Below are 24,276 nucleotides of genomic sequence, written 5' to 3' on the forward strand. Positions count from 1 at the left end.
AACTTTTTATCTCGAAAAGGTTTCATACCCAAACTATTCCAAATGCTATTTAGCGTATGATCGCTTCCAGGTGATGCACACGGCATACATACTGCCATGACAACGGTGAGTAAACAGTCGCTGAAAATAGTGTTTTTGACAATATTCAAGGATGTCATCTTGCAGAAATATCAGCTAATGGTAACCATGTCAACAGAAACCCCAAAGCGTATATACTGCAGGTCAAATAACTGTGTTATATGCTGATTTTTGCTTGTGGAGAGATCTGTCGGTGACCTGAATATTTTGAAAGTCCTTCCGATCCCTAAATAGTAGCCGCTGTCTGATTGGTTAAATCTATTTAACCGTCTCGCATTTGATTGGACCATCACTGGTTGCTCAAAGGTTACCTGACGCAACCTTCTACTAGGTTTTATTAGACTCAGTGGTGGAGTGTAACGAAATACATTGAGACTAAGTTTACTTAGACTGGGATATACGTAAATTTTGAAATTATGAATAATGATCTTCTACTCACTGACACACTGATAAAATATCAATCATAAAAATATTCCAACAATATCGTGTCTGAGGACACCAGAAATGGACTTCACATATGTGTACCCATGTGTTGAATCAAAGCCAGCCTTTCAGCATGGCAAGCCAATGCTTTAGTGGTTACCCCACTGCCCCACAAACTAATGTGATGACTGACAGCATGTGTAACATTGTTTTGAAAAACACTGAATTCTGATTGGTCAATCTCAGGTTTAAAAGCACATGTAACCATCCCTGATTGAAACAGCCTATTTCACAACTGTATTTCCATGGAAGCTAATGTTTCTGGAACAAAACTTTCTATATGATTCATAAAAAAATTAACTAACATCATATAGTTTGCATTTAAATTTGTCATAACATAATGGAGATGACATACAAACATACATTTTGTAAGGTTAAATCTTTACGTAACAACAGTGAGGCAACAGTAACAACAGTAAATGACATGGTGTAAAACTAGTTGACTATCACATGCACTCTCCAGCATTCAAGTTATACCCACCTCATCAAGTCATGTGAAAGGAAGTGCACAGATAGACTGGACTGGTTGAGACCCTCTGCTACCTGCTGGATTTTGGCCAGAACCTCTGCCAATCGGACATTGTCTCTCACAAACACATCCACCCCATCATCAGTTGTCCTGCAACAGTTCATCCAAATACTATTCTGTGGCACCAGACTGTGTTGTCTATATTGCTTTTTTTTTTTAAGGAAACATTGAAATTACGTGTCTTCAAAATATTCTTCATTTATTGAAATAAACACAGGCCAAATGAATTCTGATAAAGGGTAATATGATGAAATGTAAAATAGTTATCTCTCTTTTCAATACTGATAAACTTTGAAGATTTCTTGACAGCTGAAATTAGACGACCAATCTGTGACATCCACCTTGATTTTGCTCTTTGCTGACATAGCAGTTTTGGCATTCAATCTTTTTACCTCGTTAATACTTCTTCAACAAGGTCAAAACCTCTTCAAAAGTTAATGAACTTTTCACAAAAACTGAACTGGCCATTTGACAGCAAAGAGATTATCTTCAAGTTACCAGTCAAAACATGCACCTAATTAACTGTTGTTAATTGGCCTACACGGAGACCACCTTGAAAAATCTTTGTTTTCAGCACCTGGCTCTTCATCAAATGTCAGTGTACAGAAAGTATTCTATTGCTAAACATTCAAAACACACAATGACTGAAGTGTAATGTTATTCTTGTGAAATCCTGCTGCTCTGAGAACGAAACAAAAACCATTGGCTCAAATCTAACAAGATTGATTTTCAGAGTCCATCATATTTCATATATTAGTTTTCTCAATTTCCAGTATGGCTGGAGGTACACTTTGAGACCACCCTGTTCATCATAAAAAAATAATAAGCTACTCTTGATGCTTGTCTTGATAAAGCATTTAGTTGAATTCAATGTTGTTATCCATTCTCATAGAAACTGTTTAGTTCCATTAGTGCATGGCATTGTTGGTTCAATTCATTGACAACTGAATCTGACACCTTAGTTTAAGGAATACCAATGATTCGGATGACAATTGAAACAGAGATCTTAGATTAAAAGCTGTTGTTAGAGGACATCACCAAGTTGATGGATTTTATGCTAAAAATGCCTACTCTGAGAGATGAATGAAAACTGATGTTTTTACTTGTCTGAAGAATCTAACCTAAAATGATGGACTCAAATCTATAATAAATAAAAAAAGTTGAATCAAATCAAGGTCTGGTCGAATCATTGCAGCCCTAGCAGTGAGCGAATTCAGTTTAAAACTACCAGTTACTGGAATATTGTGCATCTTCTTGAGGACAACTTTCATGGTACTACTTTCGGATGCAGAAACCACTGTGCGTGTGTTTAGTTTTACACTGCCTTTAGCCGTATTCCAGCAATATCATGGCAGGAGACACCAGACATGAGCTTCATACCTTGTACCCAAGTGGGGAATAGAACCCGGGTCTTTGGTGTGATGAGCAAATGCTTTAACCACTAGGCTACCCCATTGCCCCACTGTGCTCAGATGTGACATGGTGAAAATATCAACAAAACATGGCACAGCTTTCATTATGAAAATTCAGGTAAGGATGTTTAAGCTCAGATATGATATTGTTGTGTAAATGTTTCACTTGCTCAGACAGGGAACTTGGAAGCTCCAATGACTAAGACTCGAAAGTTCACCTAACCTTCTGTAGAAATTCCTTCAGATCTCCACACAGAGGCATTGTATCAGAATGAAAGATAGGAATTTAATGACAATATACGTAGGTAATACTGAAGCAGGTCTCGAGAAGCAGATCCTGGCCTTACAAAGCTGCATAACTCTACATTTGAATGCATGAAACTTGAAGTAAAGTAGTTAATTGTGCTCACCATGGTTCCAGGTGAGGGGAATGATGAATCCAGGTGACCATCACACCTGAGAGAGCCACCAGAGCCAACACCTGGATAACAGCAAAACACAGAATCACTACACACAAAGATGCAGGCCTATATGCTTAGTGCCCCAAAGCAAATACCGGTATCTTTACTGTGATCTGACTGGCCGATTTTCCATATTTTTATCAATGCAACAGAAACAAATTTTCACAAAGAATATTCAGTATCGCTTTTTAATTTATTAAAAACTGAATAATTAGCTAATAACATCCATTTCTAATTTTCCGCTATTAAATAAAATAAATAGTATATATGAAATTAAAAAACTTCTCATGCAGTACATTATCAAAACATTTACATTTTAGCATGGTTAATGCAAATGTATTTTATCTTAACCTCAAAATAAAATATCGTTCCCCATTTAGGAAAAAGTATGTTACAGCTTGAACCTGATAATGATGTTGAGAGTGTGTGTAGTCTGTTGGTTACTGCCCTATTCAGCAGATGGTATTATCCACACTGTTATTTACATACTTCCATCATAGAGTTTGAACTAGGCTTCCTTAAATAACCAACAACATACCATAGTTATCATTGGCTGGTTGGTTGTTGTTTAACGCTGCACTCAGCAATATTCCAGCTATATGATGACAGTCTGTAAATAATCGAATCTGGACGTAACAAACCCTGGTCAGCAGCATGAGCATCGATCTACACAACTGGGGTACAATGACATGTGTCAAATAAGTCAGCAATCCTGATCCGATCATGTTCATCACCTCAGCAATATTCCAGCTATATGATGACAGTCTGTAAATAATCGAATCTGGACGTAACAAACCCTGGTCAGCAGCATGAGCATCGATCTACACAACTGGGGTACAATGACATGTGTCAAATAAGTCAGCAATCCTGATCCGATCATGTTCATCACCTCAGCAATATTCCAGCTATATGATGACAGTCTGTAAATAATCGAATTTGGACGTAACAAACCCTGGTCAGCAGCATGAACATCGATCTACACAACTGGGGTACAATGACATGTGTCAAATAAGTCAGCAATCCTGATCCGATCATGTTCATCACCTCAGCAATATTCCAGCTATATGATGACAGTCTGTAAATAATCGAATTTGGACGTAACAAACCCTGGTCAGCAGCATGAGCATCGATCTACACAACTGGGGTACAATGACATGTGTCAAATAAGTCAGCAATCCTGATCCGATCATGTTCATCACCTCAGCAATATTCCAGCTATATGATGACAGTCTGTAAATAATCGAATTTGGACGTAACAAACCCTGGTCAGCAGCATGATCATCGATCTACACAACTGGGGTACAATGACATGTGTCAAATAAGTCAGCAATCCTGATCCGATCATGTTCATCACCTCAGCAATATTCCAGCTATATGATGACAGTCTGTAAATAATCAAATTTGGACGTAACAAACCCTGGTCAGCAGCATGAACATCGATCTACACAACTGGGGTACAATGACATGTGTCAAATAAGTCAGCAATCCTGATCCGATCATGTTCATCACCTCAGCAATATTCCAGCTATATGATGACAGTCTGTAAATAATCGAATTTGGACGTAACAAACCCTGGTCAGCAGCATGAGCATCGATCTACACAACTGGGGTACAATGACATGTGTCAAATAAGTCAGCAATCCTGATCCGATCATGTTCATCACCTCAGCAATATTCCAGCTATATGATGACAGTCTGTAAATAACCAAATTTGGACGTAACAAACCCTGGTCAGCAGCATGAGCATCGATCTACACAACTGGGGTACAATGACATGTGTCAAATAAGTCAGCAATCCTGATCCGATCATGTTCATCACCTCAGCAATATTCCAGCTATATGATGACAGTCTGTAAATAATCGAATTTGGACGTAACAAACCCTGGTCAGCAGCATGAGCATCGATCTACACAACTGGGGTACAATGACATGTGTCAAATAAGTCAGCAATCCTGATCCGATCATGTTCATCACCTCAGCAATATTCCAGCTATATGATGACAGTCTGTAAATAATCGAATTTGGACCTAACAAACCCTGGTCAGCAGCATGAACATCGATCTACACAACTGGGGTACAATGACATGTGTCAAATAAGTCAGCTAGCCTGATCCGATCCTGTTCATCACCTCTTTCGACAAGAATAGGTTACTGCAGAGTAAAAGCACTGCATGAGCCACCATATTGGACCTATCAGAGAATCAAACTCAGTAAAAAACAAACGAGCATTGCCACTTAGGTGACATAATCCCCTGCTGCAAGGGGGTAAAAAATACACCCTCCCTTCCCCTAGAAATCTACAAAGACTATAGCAGCTGAGGTTGTGTCTTTGTGTACTGAACTTGATGTAGAATGGTAACAGGCAGGCAACCTACCTTTGTTTTAGCCACAGGTATTGGATGGAATAGAGACTGATAGTGGGAGACTCTTCTCTGCATTCTGGCTATATGGGGGGTCTGGAATAGGAAGTTCAAATTAGAACCAACACCTTAGACCACAGTGGTACCAATAAACTATAAATCACAAATACAGACACATATAGACAAACATGCACATCTCTGATACAAGATAAGTATACAGTTATAGCAATGTTTACCTGCACATGTGAATTTGTAAATATGTCTACGCTTGTTTTCTTGCTTGTTGTTTAAAACCAAGTTTAGCTTTTTTTTTTGCTCTGTAAACAATCACATCTGGACCAGACAATCCAGTGATCAGTGATATGAACATTGATCCACACTATGATATGTGTCAACCAGGTCAGCGAGCCTAACTGCCAAATCTCATTAGTCACTTTTTCATGACAAGCATTGTTGGAAATCAATTCTAACCCAGATCTTCACATGTATATACTTTCAAATAGTTTGAAGTAGGTACAATATTAGAAAGCAGAATATCACTTTTCACTTGGACTTTTTCAGTTTTAATTCTATGGTACTACAGTAACCAACATGTCAAACTATTTTCCTACCTCACATAGATCGTTTTTCTCATGTGGCACAAAGAGAGCTGACAAGTGTACAGTCAGATGAATCACAGCATCAGCCAGTGCTTGAGGTAAGATGTCAAGAGTTATCTCCCCATGACTGAGTCTGTCTCGCACTCTTGGACCATCAGGGTAGACCAGAAGATCAAACAACAGATCCTGTAGAGATACAAGAGTGCGTATATATACTACATCACTCAGAAGATCTGCATTAAACTGAAGATCCTTCGATTGACTCATACATTAGTTTGTGGTTTAATGCCACATCTAGCAACATTCCTGTCAAATGGACCAGACAAACCAGTGATCAACACCATGAATATCAATCTATGCAAGTACAATTACAAACAAGTTAGAAAGGCTGATCACTAATCAGGTGTCATCTCTTACAACAAGCATGCTTTGCTGAAACCAATTATAGATCCTTATTTTATGGATTTCTGACCATCAGTTTATTACATTTAATCCATACCTCATTTTGACCTAAGGTGCACTTTCAGCAATCACAGCTGTGTCCATCTGCTTACTCACCATGCTGTTTTCCCCTATGACGTTTAGTAATCCATTTTCAGCATGGGATGGGAGGTGCTTGTCCAATATCTATATAAGGAACAGCATTTGTGAGAACAGTAAGATGCTGATGAACAGTGATCAGGAAAACACTTGGAATATTGGACTCACAGCATAAAAATCTGCATATATCTGCATTGGAGTTGCATCAAATTTTGAAGCAGAATACACACAAAGTAAATACAGATTAGTACTTGATTGTGTTCACCATGACTCCCGGTGATGGGACTGACAAAAAGCTGCCCTAGACGATCTTGCAAAAGATTTCCTTTTCGTTTACTTTTGGCAGCAAAATGAATACTTCAAAATATTCCAATCAAATTACAGGAATATATTTTCTTCTTGATTATTCAGTAATGCTGGGAGATGCAAAACAACTACCAGTTTCTTCAAGTTAAAGCAAGAGCAGACTCAATACAGACTTACCTCATCAAAGGTTGTATACAGAGTAGTGGCCTGTCAATAAAAAAACATGGTAAACTGAGAGCATACAAAGTTGAGTGGTGTTTAAGATGAGTTATCTCCCCTATAGGCTATTACCTTGTTCAATAGAAGCCCAGAAAGCAAGAAACATATCATTAGTTATTGGTTTGAACTGGTTTTACCCAAAAGGTACAGTATTTCTGTCACATCATGTTACTTTGACATAAAGCTGGTTGTACATGTTTACCAATCTCATAGGTCCTAAAAAAACAGATATAAATACTGTAATCTGGCAGAAACTAGGACTCAACCCTAAGACCAGCAAGAATCTAGGATAAACGAATACAACTTGGACTGGCAATGCCACAGATGACTGGACCACCCTGCCCTCTAGTGGAAGATAAAAATTTTCCAGGAACATTTACCAATGAAAAAGATAAACATAAAATAATCATTCGTAATTGTCAATGCCAAGTCATCTTCATTCATTTCCACCATATCAACCTTCAACAACCCAGAAAACTGTCAGAACATATATAGATATATGTAAAAGCCTAAAAAAAGGTTATGAGGTTTACCTCTGCAGTCAGTACCCTATCTGGGCAGCCATTAACAGCAGCAAACACTCTCCTGAGACTGTGTTCCACCTGGGGCAGGAGCAGCACAAGGCATGGTCCATACCTGGAGACAGGTGCAAAAATGCTGGTTGCAAATGCACACTAATGAGCTCGAGTAGATCATTGATCAAACTGCCAATCACTGGTGTGCAAACACTGGAGCATCCACATTGCTAAGATCCTGACAGTTGCTCAAAACAATACTGACTGACCTGTCCCAAAACTCAAGAAATTATGAATGATTAACACATGGCTAGATCATTACATGGTGTCCCTGTTGACAAAAAGTCTCTTAATCAGTGAGTGAATGGATGCGTTGTTTTAGGTTGCAGTCAGTAAACTACAGTCATAATGAACTAAATGTGACCACATGTTTCAGTTTTGTTACATAGTTTGTTACACGTATTTAAAATTCAAATTAAAATATAGAGCATAAGAGTAGAACAAAATGAAAATATTAGTTATATATCCATCTGGGTGTTACCAGTGTGTTCCGACATAAGCAATCTATATGTAGAACCTGAATGTTGAAGAGTGGTACAGTATGATAGATCTGTAGGTCAAAGGAAGGGACATTACGATAGATCTGTAGGTCAAAGGGAGGGACATTACGATAGATCTGTAGGTCAAAGGGAGGGACATTACGATAGATCTGTAGGTCAAAGGGAGGGACATTACGATAGATCTGTAGGTCAAAGGGAGGGACATTACGATAGATCTGTAGGTCAAAGGGAGGGACATTACGATAGATCTGTAGGTCAAAGGGTGGGACATTACGATAGATCTGTAGGTCAAAGGGAGGGACATTACGATAGATCTGTAGGTCAAAGGGAGGGACATTACGATAGATCTGTAGGTCAAAGGGTGGGACATTACGATAGATCTGTAGGTCAAAGGGTGGGACATTACGATAGATCTGTAGGTCAAAGGGAGGGACATTACGATAGATCTGTAGGTCAAAGGGAGGGACATTATGATACATCTGAATGTCCCATCATAAGGGTGGGACATTACGATAGATCTGTAGGTCAAAGGGAGGGACATTACGATAGATCTGTAGGTCAAAGGGTGGGACATTATGATACATCTGAATGTCCCATCATAAGGGTGGGACATTACGATAGATCTGTAGGTCAAAGGGTGGGACATTACGATACATCTGAATGTCCCATCATAAGGGTGGGACATTATGATAGATCTGTAGGTCAAAGGGTGGGACATTATGATACATCTGAATGTCCCATCGTAAGGGTGGGACATTACGATAGATCTGTAGGTCAAAGGGTGGGACATTATGATACATCTGAATGTCCCATCGTAAGGGTGGGACATTACGATAGATCTGTAGGTCAAAGGGTGGGACATTACGATAGATCTGTAGGTCAAAGGGTGGGACATTACGATAGATCTGTAGGTCAAAGGGTGGGACATTATGATACATCTGAATGTCCCATCATAAGGGTGGGACATTATGATAGATCTGTAGGTCAAAGGGTGGGACATTATGATACATCTGAATGTCCCATCGTAAGGGTGGGACATTACGATAGATCTGTAGGTCAAAGGGTGGGACATTATGATACATCTGAATGTCCCATCGTAAGGGTGGGACATTACGATAGATCTGTAGGTCAAAGGGTGGGACATTACGATAGATCTGTAGGTCAAAGGGAGGGACATTATGATACATCTGAATGTCCCATCGTAAGGGTGGGACATTATGATAGATCTGTAGGTCAAAGGGTGGGACATTATGATACATCTGAATGTCCCATCGTAAGGGTGGGACATTACGATAGATCTGTAGGTCAAAGGGAGGGACATTATGATACATCTGAATGTCCCATCGTAAGGGTGGGACATTATGATAGATCTGTAGGTCAAAGGGTGGGACATTACGATACATCTGAATGTCCCATCATAAGGGTGGGACATTACGATAGATCTGTAGGTCAAAGGGAGGGACATTACGATAGATCTGTAGGTCAAAGGGTGGGACATTATGATACATCTGAATGTCCCATCGTAAGGGTGGGACATTACGATAGATCTGTAGGTCAAAGGGTGGGACATTATGATACATCTGAATGTCCCATCATAAGGGTGGGACATTACGATAGATCTGTAGGTCAAAGGGAGGGACATTACGATAGATCTGTAGGTCAAAGGGAGGGACATTACGATAGATCTGTAGGTCAAAGGGTGGGACATTACGATAGATCTGTAGGTCAAAGGGAGGGACATTATGATACATCTGAATGTCCCATCGTAAGGGTGGGACATTATGATAGATCTGTAGGTCAAAGGGTGGGACATTACGATACATCTGAATGTCCCATCATAAGGGTGGGACATTACGATAGATCTGTAGGTCAAAGGGAGGGACATTACGATAGATCTGTAGGTCAAAGGGAGGGACATTACGATAGATCTGTAGGTCAAAGGGAGGGACATTATGATACATCTGAATGTCCCATCGTAAGGGTGGGACATTACGATAGATCTGTAGGTCAAAGGGTGGGACATTACGATACATCTGAATGTCCCATCGTAAGGGTGGGACATTACGATAGATCTGTAGGTCAAAGGGAGGGACATTACGATAGATCTGTAGGTCAAAGGGAGGGACATTACGATAGATCTGTAGGTCAAAGGGAGGGACATTATGATACATCTGAATGTCCCATCGTAAGGGTGGGACATTACGATAGATCTGTAGGTCAAAGGGTGGGACATTACGATAGATCTGTAGGTCAAAGGGAGGGACATTATGATACATCTGAATGTCCCATCGTAAGGGTGGGACATTACGATAGATCTGTAGGTCAAAGGGAGGGACATTACGATAGATCTGTAGGTCAAAGGGTGGGACATTATGATACATCTGAATGTCCCATCATAAGGGTGGGACATTACGATAGATCTGTAGGTCAAAGGGAGGGACATTACGATAGATCTGTAGGTCAAAGGGTGGGACATTATGATACATCTGAATGTCCCATCGTAAGGGTGGGACATTACGATAGATCTGTAGGTCAAAGGGTGGGACATTACGATAGATCTGTAGGTCAAAGGGTGGGACATTACGATAGATCTGTAGGTCAAAGGGAGGGACATTATGATACATCTGAATGTCAAAGGGAGGGACATTACGATAGATCTGTAGGTCAAAGGGTGGGACATTACGATAGATCTGTAGGTCAAAGGGAGGGACATTATGATAGATCTGTATATCGAAGGGTGGGACATTATGACAGATCTGAATGTCGAAGGGTGGGACATTATGATATATCTGAATGTAGAAGGGTGGGACATTATGATAGATCTGAATGTAGAAGGGTGGGACATTATGACAGATCTGAATGTCGAAGAGTGGGACATTATGACAGATCTGAATGTCGAAGAGTGGGACATTATGACAGATCTGAATGTTGAAGGATGGTACATTATGACAGATCTGAATGTCGAAGGGTGGGACATTATGACAGATCTGAATGTCAAAGGGTGGGACATTATGACAGATCTGAATGTTGAAGGGTGGGACATTGTGATATATCTGAATGTCGAAGGGTGGGACATTATGACAGATCTGAATGTCGAAGGGTGGGACATTATGACAGATCTGAGTGTCGAGGGGTGGGACTTTATGATAGCTCTGCATGTATTTGTTACACAGATATGTCTATATGTTCATACCTGCCCTCCCTGTAGAGGTCCAGTGATCTGTGCCATACGGGAACAAACTGTTGCTGGACAAAGTCTGTGCTGATGAATAACTGCTCAATGGAGATGAGGTCATCAGGGCTGAGAGCTGAAATATTGACATGATAAACGATGTGTGACAAATGTTACTCAGCAGTTAAACATTCATCTAAACAAGGATACATAATCCAATATCTTCTGAATTTGCACACCCAACAGTAACACTCAAAATTTCTGAAATATGGACATGTTTGAATGTGGTAGTGGTGGTCCAGGTATTACATGGATGAGACTGATTAGGGGTCTGGGCATTAACAGGGCTGGGGAGAAACTGGTCCTGGTTGACTCTGATGGAGGTCTGGACCACATGGGTACAATGTGTGAAACCTATTTCTGGTGTCCCCCGTCATGATATTATTGGAATATTGCTAAAAACAGCATAAAGCACTCACTCACTCACTCACTCACTCATTCGACTCACTCTCACTCTCACTCACTCACTCACCCTTCCACCCAACCACTCACTCACTCACTCACTCTCTCACCTGGGAGAGAACCAGCCAAAAGCTGGTCTTGGTTGACTGTGACAGGTGACCTGTGGATGATGTTGAGAGGATCCACCCCGTTCTGTTGTAGACACTCTCCAAGACTTGGGACAAGGAGAAGGAGAAACCAGCACAACCTGCAACAAAAACCTGCTACACCAGTCCCTGGAAAATGACCTCTGTGGGGTAGGTATGTCAGTATTTGTATCTGATATGTGTTATATATAATATAGTGTCTCTAAGGTTTGTAAAGGTTAATGTACATATATATGTTGTTGTCTCTTATACATGTTCACTCAAATGTCACCTCAGTGTGCAAAGCGATTAAGGTTGTTGATATAACTCCACTTCATGAGACACCATCGACCTTATGGGACAAAACGACAGATCTGTACATAAAAAGGGGACACTATGACAGACCTGTTTGTACAAGGGCAGGACATTACAACATACATGCAGGGTGGGATACAACGTATGTAAGATCTATTTTTAGAATCATCTCGATACTACAACAGATCTGTAAGAACAAGGGTAGGGGATTATGATAAATATGTACATAGGGAGGTGGAACATTATGACATATATACATATAGAAGGGTGGGACATTATGACAGATATACATATAGAAGGGTGGGACATTATGACAGATATACATATAGAAGAGTGGGACATTATGACAGATATACATATAGAAGGGTGGGACATTATGACAGATATACATATAGAAGGATGGGACATTATGACAGATATACATATAGAAGGGTGGGACATTATGACAGATATACATATAGAAGGGTGGGACATTATGACAGATATACATATAGAAGGGTGGGACATTATGACAGATATACATATAGAAGGGTGGGACATTATGACAGATATACATATAGAAGGATGGGACATTATGACAGATATACATATAGAAGGATGGGACATTATGACAGATATACATATAGAAGGGTGGGACATTATGACAGATATACATATAGAAGGATGGGACATTATGACAGATATACATATAGAAGGGTGGGACATTATGACAGATATACATATAGAAGGATGGGACATTATGACATATATACATATAGAAGGGTGGGACATTATGACAGATATACATATAGAAGGGTGGGACATTATGACATATATACATATAGAAGGGTGGGACATTATGACAGATATACATATAGAAGAGTGGGACATTATGACAGATATACATATAGAAGGGTGGGACATTATGACAGATATACATATAGAAGGATGGGACATTATGACAGATATACATATAGAAGGGTGGGACATTATGACAGATATACATATAGAAGGGTGGGACATTATGACAGATATACATATAGAAGGGTGGGACATTATGACAGATATACATATAGAAGGGTGGGACATTATGACAGATATACATATAGAAGAGTGGGACATTATGACAGATATACATATAGAAGGGTGGGACATTATGACAGATATACATATAGAAGGGTGGGACATTATGACATATATACATATAGAAGGGTGGGACATTATGACAGATATACATATAGACGGGTGGGACATTATGACATATATACATATAGAAGGGTGGGACATTATGACAGATATACATATAGAAGAGTAGAACATTATGACAGATATACATATAGAAGAGTAGAACATTATGACAGATATACATAAAGAAGGGTGGGACATTATGACAGATATACATATAGAAGAGTAGAACATTATGACAGATATACATATAGAAGGGTGGGACATTATGACAGATATACATATAGAAGGGTGGGACATTATGACATATACATATAGAAGGGTGGGACATGACAGATATACATATAGAAGGGTGGGACATTATGACAGATATACATATAGAAGGGTGGGACATTATGACAGATATACATATAGAAGGGTGGGACATTATGACAGATATACATATAGAAGAGTAGAACATTATGTGAGTGAGTGAGTCAGGTTTATGTCGGTTTTAGCAATATTCCAGCAATATCATGGCAGGAGAACAAAATGACAGATGTGTATGTAGAAGGTTCACAGGATGTTAAAAAGACTGTGTTGCTGTATAGGCAAGGCTCCCACCTGTCCTGAATCTCCCCCGGGGCTGGGAATCCATGCCATGCCACATTCCTGATGTTGAGAGAGATTGGTGGTCCTATCACCACCCTCAGAACTTGAATCTGGGTGTAGATTATTCATATGTCAAAGATACAGAACTATCTCAAAATCATGAAAGCTATTTTCTGGCACTGTGATAAAATGTCATGCAACATTTCACTATATGGACGGAGATTAATATCAGCTCTTTTATTTTAACCCTTGGAATCTCAATTGAGTCCTAGAAAATGATACTTCAAAGTATCCATTTCAATACTGCAGGACTGAAAGTCCAGACACACAGTTCAACATAATCAGTTGAACAGCATTACATAAATGAAGCTGGTCCATTTTCTGCATATTGACAAAACAGGCCATTAAACACCCAAGACTCAGGTCCCATAAATCTATACATGTGGCAATATTGAATGAATTATTTTTATGCCACTTTTAGCAATATTCCAGAAATATTATCCCGGGAACACCACAAATATGCTTCCCACATTGTACCCATGTGGGTAATCAAACCCAGATTTCTGGTGTGATGAATAAGAGCTTTAACCACCCCACTGCTCCTCACATGTAAAAGACGTGATCAGACTTTGCTGAAACACATGGCAAAACTGCAGTTCCCCCACTTTTGGAGTTACCTCCCTTGCCCCCTCCGGAATATATGGATCACATCCGAAATAAATAAATCTTTCTGTACCACTTTACTAATAATGGTGAATGGTGATAACCTCCAAAAACAAGTGTGAAAGGAGTCAGCCTGTGGTGTTTTCTCAATAATCCAATGAGCTAACTCACAACAGTTTTCCCAAATTCATCCTGCAGTTCGGGAGTCACAAGGAGATCCTTCAGCATTGATGGACATTGGTGGCCCTTCAGCAGGAACACCTTGAACAAACAGAAGGACTGTTGTTACATTGTTCAACCATACTTTCACAGGTCCAGGATGCATTAGTGCACACAAGGCCATGATACATGCCTTTGTATCAAGGGATTTTGATTATAAGTTGATCACTGGTCGGAAAGGGAACATGGGATGATGTACCCTTGGACATAAAAAAAACATGGAGGGTACATCAACCCTCCATGTGACCAGTGAACAACATATTAATCTTACCAAACATCTCAAAGTTTCTTTTGAATTGTTGTATGGGCACAAAACTTTTTTGTAGCCATATCGAGATTTTGCAAACAAGAAAAACACTCATTATCTCCCTTCCATCAATTTGCATTCACAAATCATTGGTAATTTCCATACATCATACCAAATGAGTTTGGCATACCCAGTCGGGTACACAGAAATGTTACTCGCTTATAAGCGGGGTATATTGAAAATAACTAAGAAGCACTCAGCCAATCATTCTCTTCCCACAGAGGTTACTCCTGTCATATCTTCCTACTTAACCTCTTTTCTAATACGGCCCTAGAATGTCAACTAATCAGAAAATAACATTTATGTGTGAAGTAAGATAATACATGTGGTTTGGGCAGCAAAGGGTTGTCACCTTGAGCATGGAGTTATTCTGTGAGTCATTCTACAGGCGACATACCTACCTCAAATCCCATTAAACTCTCCTTGATAGTTTATTCATATGGTTCATCTCTTTGGTCATGTGGACAAGACATTTGTCCTTGGATCAGGTAGTCAGTGTTTCGAAGTCCATAGGATTAATTTGCTTTTGCCATTACACTACCATCAACATGGAGCTGACCATATTCATATATAATCAGAACCCAATTAACCTCTGTACCCTAACATGCTGCCATGTCTTCTGTTGACAGGGGAGTATGTAGTAGGGTATGAAGCCATCCCCTATATCACTCCTAACCTCATCAGCTTGCTGATCGGTTGAACAGCTGTGGTCATGTGGACAAATTGCCCATGTCAGACCTGTATGTGCATGGCTAAAATTTCATCAAAGGAATCAGGAATGTTATGACCACTACTCAAACATACACTAAAGCTTAGTCTAGAATATATATATAATTCTGATACAAGCAAATAGCTCCAGTTAAATTGAAAAGGAAACAATTAGATCAGAGATTCACAACATGAGGATTTCTAGACTTGCTTCATCTAGAGATTTTGCAATGCAGAAAGGGTTGAGAGGAAGGAAAATAATGTGGTTTCAAGACTGTGAGACATGCTAAACCATAGATACAATGCTGACACATGAAATATCATTTCAAAACAAACACGAGTTTCAAACTCTAACTGTTATTATCTACATAATCCAAGCTGATGTGTGTGTGTTCACATAATAGTTCGGTATCAGATAATCAGACTGTCAGACCACCTACATCTCCTAGTGCTCTCTCTAATGCCGATGACATCATAAGCAGAGCAAGCAGACGGTCACTTTCACTGCCTTGGCTGAGGAACTGGAAGCACTTGAGGAAGAGCTGGAATGCAGTCATATAATGAGGTTGACATATTTCAACAGTATGTTTTGGTCACGTCATGCCAGTTCAGAGTTGCGGGTTGAACCATGGTTTGAATGGAGGGATCCCAGGTGCTCATGCATGTTAGGGATAAAATGTTGTTGCACATATTCAAATGTCCAAAAATAACCAAGGTCAAGATGTCTAACAGTTAGGTCAAAACCATAAATATACGGAAGGTAATGAGATGACAATCAGGTCAAATTCACGACATCTTATTCAAATTTTAATATTAAGTCCATTAGATATTGTTGCTTTCTGACAGCAGCAACCATTACATGGAACAACTTCCCAGAAAACATCAAGATATCAACTGCACACAATGTGTTCAAGACAAACACCAAAACACATTGTTTTAGAAACCGTTACAAATTACAGATTACATAAATGCGGACATTACATTATAATACATGTTATCTGAGGTTTTCTACCATTGTGCATGTTACTGCCTTGAGATTTGTACTTACTATAAAGACGTACTGTTATCAGTTGTTCTTACTTCATGCAGAATTTGGTATACTATACTCTTGAGCAGTCTTTCAAATTTTGTAAATCCTGCAAGAGACACTTGTAATTGATAATTTAACCCAGCATACCTGTGAATTTCCAGTCCATTGAAGTTGATGGTCATAGCTCTGTTCAAACTCCCTGCTGGTCATACCACACAGCAGCTCCTCACACTGCAGGAACACAGGTGCCAATCTAGAGGCAGCTTCATGAAAGTACTGGCTTGTGTCACTCACCCACTCTGAAGAAGACATATGCATTGGTCCATGATATATATACAACTCAGTAGAAGTTAAGAACACCTGCTATGTTTAATGTCACTACATAAAGCTAAAGTAATCTGTTATGACATCACACATTATTCATTCTACATTGCAGGTAAGGACCTCTAGGTTTCCTCTGGCAAGTTTCAAAACATCAGTACAACTTGGGAGGGCACCCTACACCACCCCTCTGGACCCTCCTATGCTGTGGTTTGTAGTACACAAACCTTTTTATTGTAAAGACAGTTATACCATGAATGTGAAGTTCCCTCATGCTGTCAAATGCAAAAATGAATCAAACGATTGTTCAAGCGTAAAAAAATTAAAATGTAAAAACAAGCGTGACACAGGCATGATACACTGAGGCGGCATCTCGAAGTAACTTAGCTGAGTCAAACTTTCTTGATATATCAGTGACATACCCTGAGTATACATTGTCACAGCCAGTCTAATCCACTGTGCAACAGTAGACATACTCACCTGGCAGTATCTTGTCCAAATGATCCCAATTTAAAACACCCGCCTTCACAGACTCAGGGCTTCCTGAGATGCCTGCCTCACCCCCACACAACAAGTGCCGCACCCCTGGGGACAGAGCTGAAGGGGGACACGGCAGAGATATCAAGGCTTTAAGGGTTGACATTCTCACGTACGATCATAGTGGGCATCAACGTTTACACGCTGTACACTCAAAGTAATTCGACTGCTGAAATACCAGCATTGTTGGTGCAATCGTGGGGACGCCACAAATTAGAGTAATCTCCCTTCTGAGATTACGGTCACTGAAAGACGCGTTCGTAAAATATAACTTTAAGACCGACGAATCCTCCGGCAAAATCAGTATCTCATTTTTTTCGTCTGAAGATTTGGGTTTGTTTGTTTGTTTGTTTGTTTATTGCTTTTGTTTTTTTGGGTGTTTTTGTTTTTTTTTTTTTACTTTTTACTTTTCAGCTCCACGTCTTATCCTTCTATTACCACATAACACAAAACATGAGACCTCACTCAATGTAAAGCTTCAGTTTCTCAAAACATAAACTTTTACTCAAATTGTGACTGAGTTGGATTTTTTTAGTTTCTCAACTGCGTTCCTCAAACACAGTCAAGTTTCAGTCTACTCAGAACATGAGACAGATCTCAGTGTATATTGATACGTGAGCGGTCCTACTAGGAAGTGTCTGAGCAGATATCCCCATAATTCCAAGGACGACTTTTCGATTCCTCTTTTCATTTGCCCGAAGATCATTGTCAGTGTTTCCTCATGTTACAGTGCTGGAAAGGTGTTCAAACAGGCGTAAAATCATTCACTCACTGCCTTAAAATGTTTTCTTAATCAAGTCAAAGCTGATGAATTATGAAGCTCACATTTATCTGTACATATGTCTGTAAGGGAGGAAATGGCGCGCATGGATAAGCGCAGGTCTATTCTGGATCAGACCGATGCCTCTCGTGATAAATGAATCCCATTCCAATACCGAACCGCATGGTCTAGATTATTTATGTTATTAAGCTATTTCTATTCTTCACATGTAGATTATTCATATTCTCAGTCTGGTTTGGAACCCGGTGTTCTATGTCCGTTACTACACGCGATATTCACCAATAAAGATGATTTTGTAGTAAATCAGCTAATCTACAAATACACATTTTATCAAGTTATGGATTTTTCTGAGCCATACACGGCGAGTGAGTTAAATTTAACGCCACTTTAAACAGTAATGTCTGTTATGAAAATACACAATACGTTCGGGAGCACCTTCTTTATGTTATTATATAGTTTATGCATCACGCTCCTACTCAGAAAAAAACTCGAGGAAGTGGTTTAGAACTGGTCTTTAGCAAAACACAAGCTTGTCATATTTTTTCAAAGAGGTGACTAACGGGAGCCGGTTGTCAGGCTCTCTGATTTGCCATAGGTTAACATTAGTCCCCATACACCAGTTGCCTAGATCGATGCTCATGCTGTTGATCACTGGATTTCCCCAGCATTGATTATAATGCAAACTGGTGCCATTCATCTGGAATGTTCGTTAAACAACAAACAAACCAAACCAGTTGCAATAGATTGTATTGAAGAAATGCGACGGTTCCTTCATCATATTACTATTCACACATAATACTATTCACAGATTTCTTGAACAAAAAGTTATTTTGATGAATGTTTCGATCTATGCGGGGGCTCACCTAAGATAGTTATGTCGTATGTTACGACTGACGGGCTTTCAAAATCCTCGTCTTCAATGATGATGTATGATGTGCACTCGGGTCTCCAATGAACAGGTGGACAAAGCAAAATGTCGGGTTGGTTACCGTAACTATATTTTTTTATATTTACCCGATCGTTCTATTTCGAGGACATGAAGTGAACTGGTTGTATTATATAACTGACATGTTTGTTCAGTTTACAGATGGTGGGGTTGAACTGTTCAGTCTATTGAAGCTCATAGCGTCTCTCTATTCGTCACATATGATCAATATGATCATGAAAGAAGTTTCCACCAAAACTGTCTGGAAGATATATCTCAAGAGATTTGGTGAAACTCATTTGGGAGTACATTACATCCCAGTACATTTTGGGAGCATGTACTGTACCTGCTTATCATAACACAGTATAAATACACATGTGAGAGAGTGAGTTCAGTTTTACACCTCAGTATTCCAGCAATATGGCGGCGGTTTGTAAATGATCGTGTTTGGGCCAGACAATCCAGTGACGAACATGAGCATCGAACATCTAAGCAATGTGTGACCCAAGCCAGCGAACCTGGCCCGTTGGTGCCTGTTACGGCAAGCATGGGTTATTGAAGATCAATTCTAACTCGGATCTCCACGGGCTAATCGGCAAAAGAAACCAGAAGGGATGAACGTTTCTCCATCCTTCCGTCAATATTACTCTGAACTAAAAACTACGTATTGATTGTCATTCGATATCACTGTGCGTGATGGTCATCAGGCAGAAAGATATCGTATCGGAGTCCAATGGCTGATCCTAATGAAATTGTACAATTCATAATGATCTATAGAGGAACAGAAAGGGCAACCTGGCATGAAGACTGATGGAGTGAGTTTAGGTTTATGCCGCTTTTAGTTTAGTAATACAGTAGAAGCTGTCTAAACCGGGACTGGATAAATAATCCGGTTTAGACAACATGTCGGGTTATAGAGCTGATGGTAAATTTTACATGCCACGGACGGGACTGAGATTTTATGCTAGTGTTGACAACTTGCCGGATTGGTCAGATGCCGGTTATGACAGCTTCCACTGTATTACAGTAATATCACGACGGGGGACACCTGACGGGCAAAATCTTTAACCACTAGTCAACGCCACCGCCCGAAGACTGATAGAATAACGCTTATAGTCTCTGAATGTATATAATTTTCAGAGATTCAAACTATTCCTCTTGAAGCTGAGTAAGTAAGAATGGAATAACTTGTTTCATTTACGGCTTTAGCACTGAAGGGTTAGGAATGAGGGGTCAACTCAGGAACGGTGAGACAGACCAGCTATAGAAACCTGAGTGATTGGTGAGATATAGCCATCATGCATCCCATATAACATGTATCAAACATTAACAAAATATGACAAATGAGTTTCGAATCCTCCCCTCGTCCTACCACATGTACCCGGTATTCCTTAATTCCATGCTGACCCGCAAAAAGCCCGGGTTAGAGTATTCGCCTTCAGCAACCTATGCTTGTCGTAAGAGGCGACTTACGCAATCGGGAGTGGTCAGGCTCGCTGACATGGTTGACACAGTCATGTCATCGATGCTCATGCTGTCAATCACTGGATTGTCTGGTCCAGACTTAATCATTTACAGACCGCCATATAGCTGGAATATTCCTGAGTGCGGCGTAAAACTAAATTCACTCACCCAGTAATTCCTTGCAGATCCAAACCACTGTAATGGGTGTAATGTTCCTGAAACTAGTTTGTTTTTTTCACTGTTTAGCCGATATGACGAATAAACCACGCAGGGGATAATTCACAGTGTAATAAAACTACATACACGGGAACGTTATTGTTCGTTACTACCAGACACAACTGTTATACTGTATAATCACGGGAGAATGCCGGTGCGATAGGCTTGGATCATTATTTAATTGCTACACAAATGCTTCGTGAGGAAAACAATATTTCTTGTTAATTAACCAACGGCTTTGATGTTCACGGTGTTTCCAGTTAAACGTGATCAATGTGAAATGATTCCATTTGGAGACGAATATGGGATAGTCGGTGATTAGACGCTGAAAACACGCCAAGACGTCTTAAAATACAAGGTGCAACAGCTGCCAGGATTCCAGAATAGGACATTAACGACATATTCAACCATGCGGCGAGTCACTGGTCTGAAGCTAGAGTCCTTCACGTCGCCATTGAATCTCCTTGAGTTCGACGTGAGAACATTACTATCTCTCCCAGGAGTTCCCGGAATTATTGGCCCCAATGCCCTTGCTATTGTTCCCCGCTTCATGTCTACACAGGGCAGACTCGCTGTGGCGACTTTTGTTTGAAGTTCATCTCGTCACAATTATAAGAAAATATTTTGTTAATTTGCACAAGCAGCGATTTTCATGCTGAAAATAGCCGTATAATTAGGTCCCCTGTTGCCTAAGAAATGTTAGGGCAGTTAAAGCAACCGGGGGATCAATACCGTGTCTCTGTCAGACTGGGCCTGAGATGCTCTTGGACCACACCACCTCTGGATAAGGGACATATATTTATAGAATTTGTTATTAATGAAAAGGCATAGACCAGGAGAAACAGTGCTATGGGCGAGGATGGTCGCCGTGACGTGGTTTGTCTTCAGCGTCGCCATTATGAAGTCACAAGTCGGTAGTGTTGAAGTGTCTATCCTTGGAGGATGGGGACGTACCGATATGGCCCTTCGGTTCTAATGGGATTCTAAACATAGGGCAACGATAGTACTATAGATTTTAGAGCGATGACGTCATGGACATGGTAACCACGGTGCCTGGAGACAAAAGCACGTGCGTATTGTGTGACGTCAATGCGATTGATAGACGCAAAGCTGACAATTTATAATAAGGAATTAATGTATAAGACAGAGATGGCAAGAAAACAAGCGACGCAGAGTAAGACAGGACGCACGAATAATGCAACCAGAGGCAGTGCGATATTTATGGCACGTGATTCAGGGTTGTAAACAAGACATCACAGCAGGTCAAGGTGGCACACATATGAATGAATTTTCCCATCTCAGTTAGACATACAAAAAATAAATATATTTAGAACAAAATTACGAACAAGGCTTGAATCTACAAATATGACTTGGCTTCTCTAGGATTTGATGTGAATTGTTAATGGAATTCTGGAACATCATTGTGAGTAAGTGACGATGGTTTCCGGTGAGAGTGAGTTCATCGGGTCTTTGAAGGCAATCTACGGTATATCACGGATTGGTTGGCGAGCCAGTTTGTATGTATGCTTGCACGCGTGTTGTATTTTTTTCCGTTTAACCCCGCACTTGGATGTATTCCAGCTATATCCCTGACGGTCACTGGATGATCAAGTATGGACGAGGCAATCCACTGAATGACGTTCACCAATTGGGATAGAGTGACGCATCAACAAAGCTACGCTGGGCCTAGAGTTTCGAAGCTCTCTAAGAGCTAAGATAGTCGTATGTTAATGTAAATGTGTGGCACTTACGACAATCTTAGCCTAGTGTTCTCGGCAGGATAAAGACAACAGATATTTTCGGTATCCGTTGGGGTCACATACGGATACCGATGCAAATTAGAGAGGTCATATGCAAATTTTAGGGACTACTTTCGGACCGTAAACAAACATGACGTCACTGTACAGGAACCCCTAGGAGACCAGAGATTCAGACCCTGAGGAGATCTAGACATGCTTCATTTATGGCTTTAGCTTTGCAGGGAGGGCTGGGCTGTAGGGAAAATACTGTGGTTCAGGTACTCTGAGAATGAAAGGTTAAACGACGTAATCAGGCTGTGCTCGTATTTGTTCACTTACTTTTGTCCCTCAGCATGACTGGAGATTCTTGATCTTCAAGGTAACAGACCACTTGCAACTACTCTCATAGTTGATGTGTTATCGGAATGCAGGAGCAGTTTCACAAAGCTTAAAGACATCTCCGTCAACAGAAATGGATTTCTCAATTCCAAAAGTATTTTTGACGTCCTCCGCACCACAAGAAAACAAATAAAACGTTTGTCTCAACGTTTCGAGGCCTCTTATAAGAGCGTGTTTCTTCTCACTGTCTGACGGTAGGGTCTTAAACAGAACCCAACGTGTTGCCAAGACACTAAACGTTCTTTTACTCTTCGATTCTTTGATCTCAGGCACGATGCTGTGGGATAGGGCCATGAGCTGGCTCGAATACAGCGATCAGTTTCAGGTGATATGAATGTGGCAATGTGGTTCAGGGACTTAAAGACAGACTACATCAGGACAGAAGAAGTCCACTTAAACATTAACGCAATCACACTTGTTTTGATGGGGAGTCATTTTTTTCAGTATTGAAATTTCAAGGATATTTTAGGGCTTTAGCGTGGCAGGGAGGGACAGGGAAAATACAATTCTTCAGGGCCTGTGAGACAAACTAGTCTGATTCTAACAAGGTGGAATCATAATCGGGGCGAACATAGATTTCAACCTATAATCATAGGATGCTGGAGTGGCAAGGGGACGTGGTACATGGCGAATGACCCCAACTGACATGGTGAACATATTGAACTTAATTCATATTATAACGAATCTAATGTTACGTTTAGTTCCTGTAAGAAGTATTGCAATGTGTCTTGCGGGCGTTCTCAATTGCTTTCTCCAGGTATGGAGTTCAAAGGAAGTGTTATTCTTGATATATCTCGCACATTTTCAATGTAAGTGCACAACTGCCATACGTATTTCGAAAGAAAACGAAGGCAGGATTAAGAGGCTGTAACTTGCATAGCGTAAAAGTCACGTACTTGTAAACTAAGTTTATGAAGTTTCAACATCCAATTCAAACCTAATTTCTTGTTATCGTCTTCCAAAAATTGCAATTACAATTTTGTTATGTAACTGTTGTTTAATCAATCAAATGTGTAAACCTTTCAAGATTACTCATTTATAATTAAGAATACATATTCCTGGACGCTTAAAGAAAA

At 40.1% G+C, this 24,276-nt stretch overlaps 1 protein-coding gene across 1 annotated transcript in view; it reads right to left on the reverse strand.

Annotated features, from left to right (window-relative positions):
• LOC137295159 (endoplasmic reticulum membrane-associated RNA degradation protein-like) overlaps positions 1 to 17,782 on the reverse strand; it is a 98,909-nt gene extending 81,127 nt beyond the window's left edge. The window contains exons 1-14 of the mRNA XM_067826481.1: positions 17,620 to 17,782; positions 16,966 to 17,117; positions 16,229 to 16,330; positions 14,726 to 14,815; positions 13,904 to 14,001; positions 11,807 to 11,943; positions 11,256 to 11,370; positions 7,521 to 7,623; positions 6,946 to 6,975; positions 6,481 to 6,549; positions 5,935 to 6,108; positions 5,339 to 5,419; positions 2,913 to 2,983; positions 1,043 to 1,180 (exon numbers count right to left, since the gene is read on the reverse strand). Of these exons, the coding sequence (XP_067682582.1) occupies positions 1,043 to 1,180; positions 2,913 to 2,983; positions 5,339 to 5,419; positions 5,935 to 6,108; positions 6,481 to 6,549; positions 6,946 to 6,975; positions 7,521 to 7,623; positions 11,256 to 11,370; positions 11,807 to 11,943; positions 13,904 to 14,001; positions 14,726 to 14,815; positions 16,229 to 16,330; positions 16,966 to 17,117; positions 17,620 to 17,782 (1,523 nt within the window). The remainder of the gene's footprint in view (positions 1 to 1,042; positions 1,181 to 2,912; positions 2,984 to 5,338; positions 5,420 to 5,934; positions 6,109 to 6,480; positions 6,550 to 6,945; positions 6,976 to 7,520; positions 7,624 to 11,255; positions 11,371 to 11,806; positions 11,944 to 13,903; positions 14,002 to 14,725; positions 14,816 to 16,228; positions 16,331 to 16,965; positions 17,118 to 17,619) is intronic.
• Positions 17,783 to 24,276: the final 6,494 nt, after the last annotated feature.

This window comes from Haliotis asinina, chromosome 8, assembly GCF_037392515.1.
Source record: "Haliotis asinina isolate JCU_RB_2024 chromosome 8, JCU_Hal_asi_v2, whole genome shotgun sequence".
Classification (NCBI taxonomy): Eukaryota; Metazoa; Mollusca; class Gastropoda; order Lepetellida; family Haliotidae; genus Haliotis; species Haliotis asinina.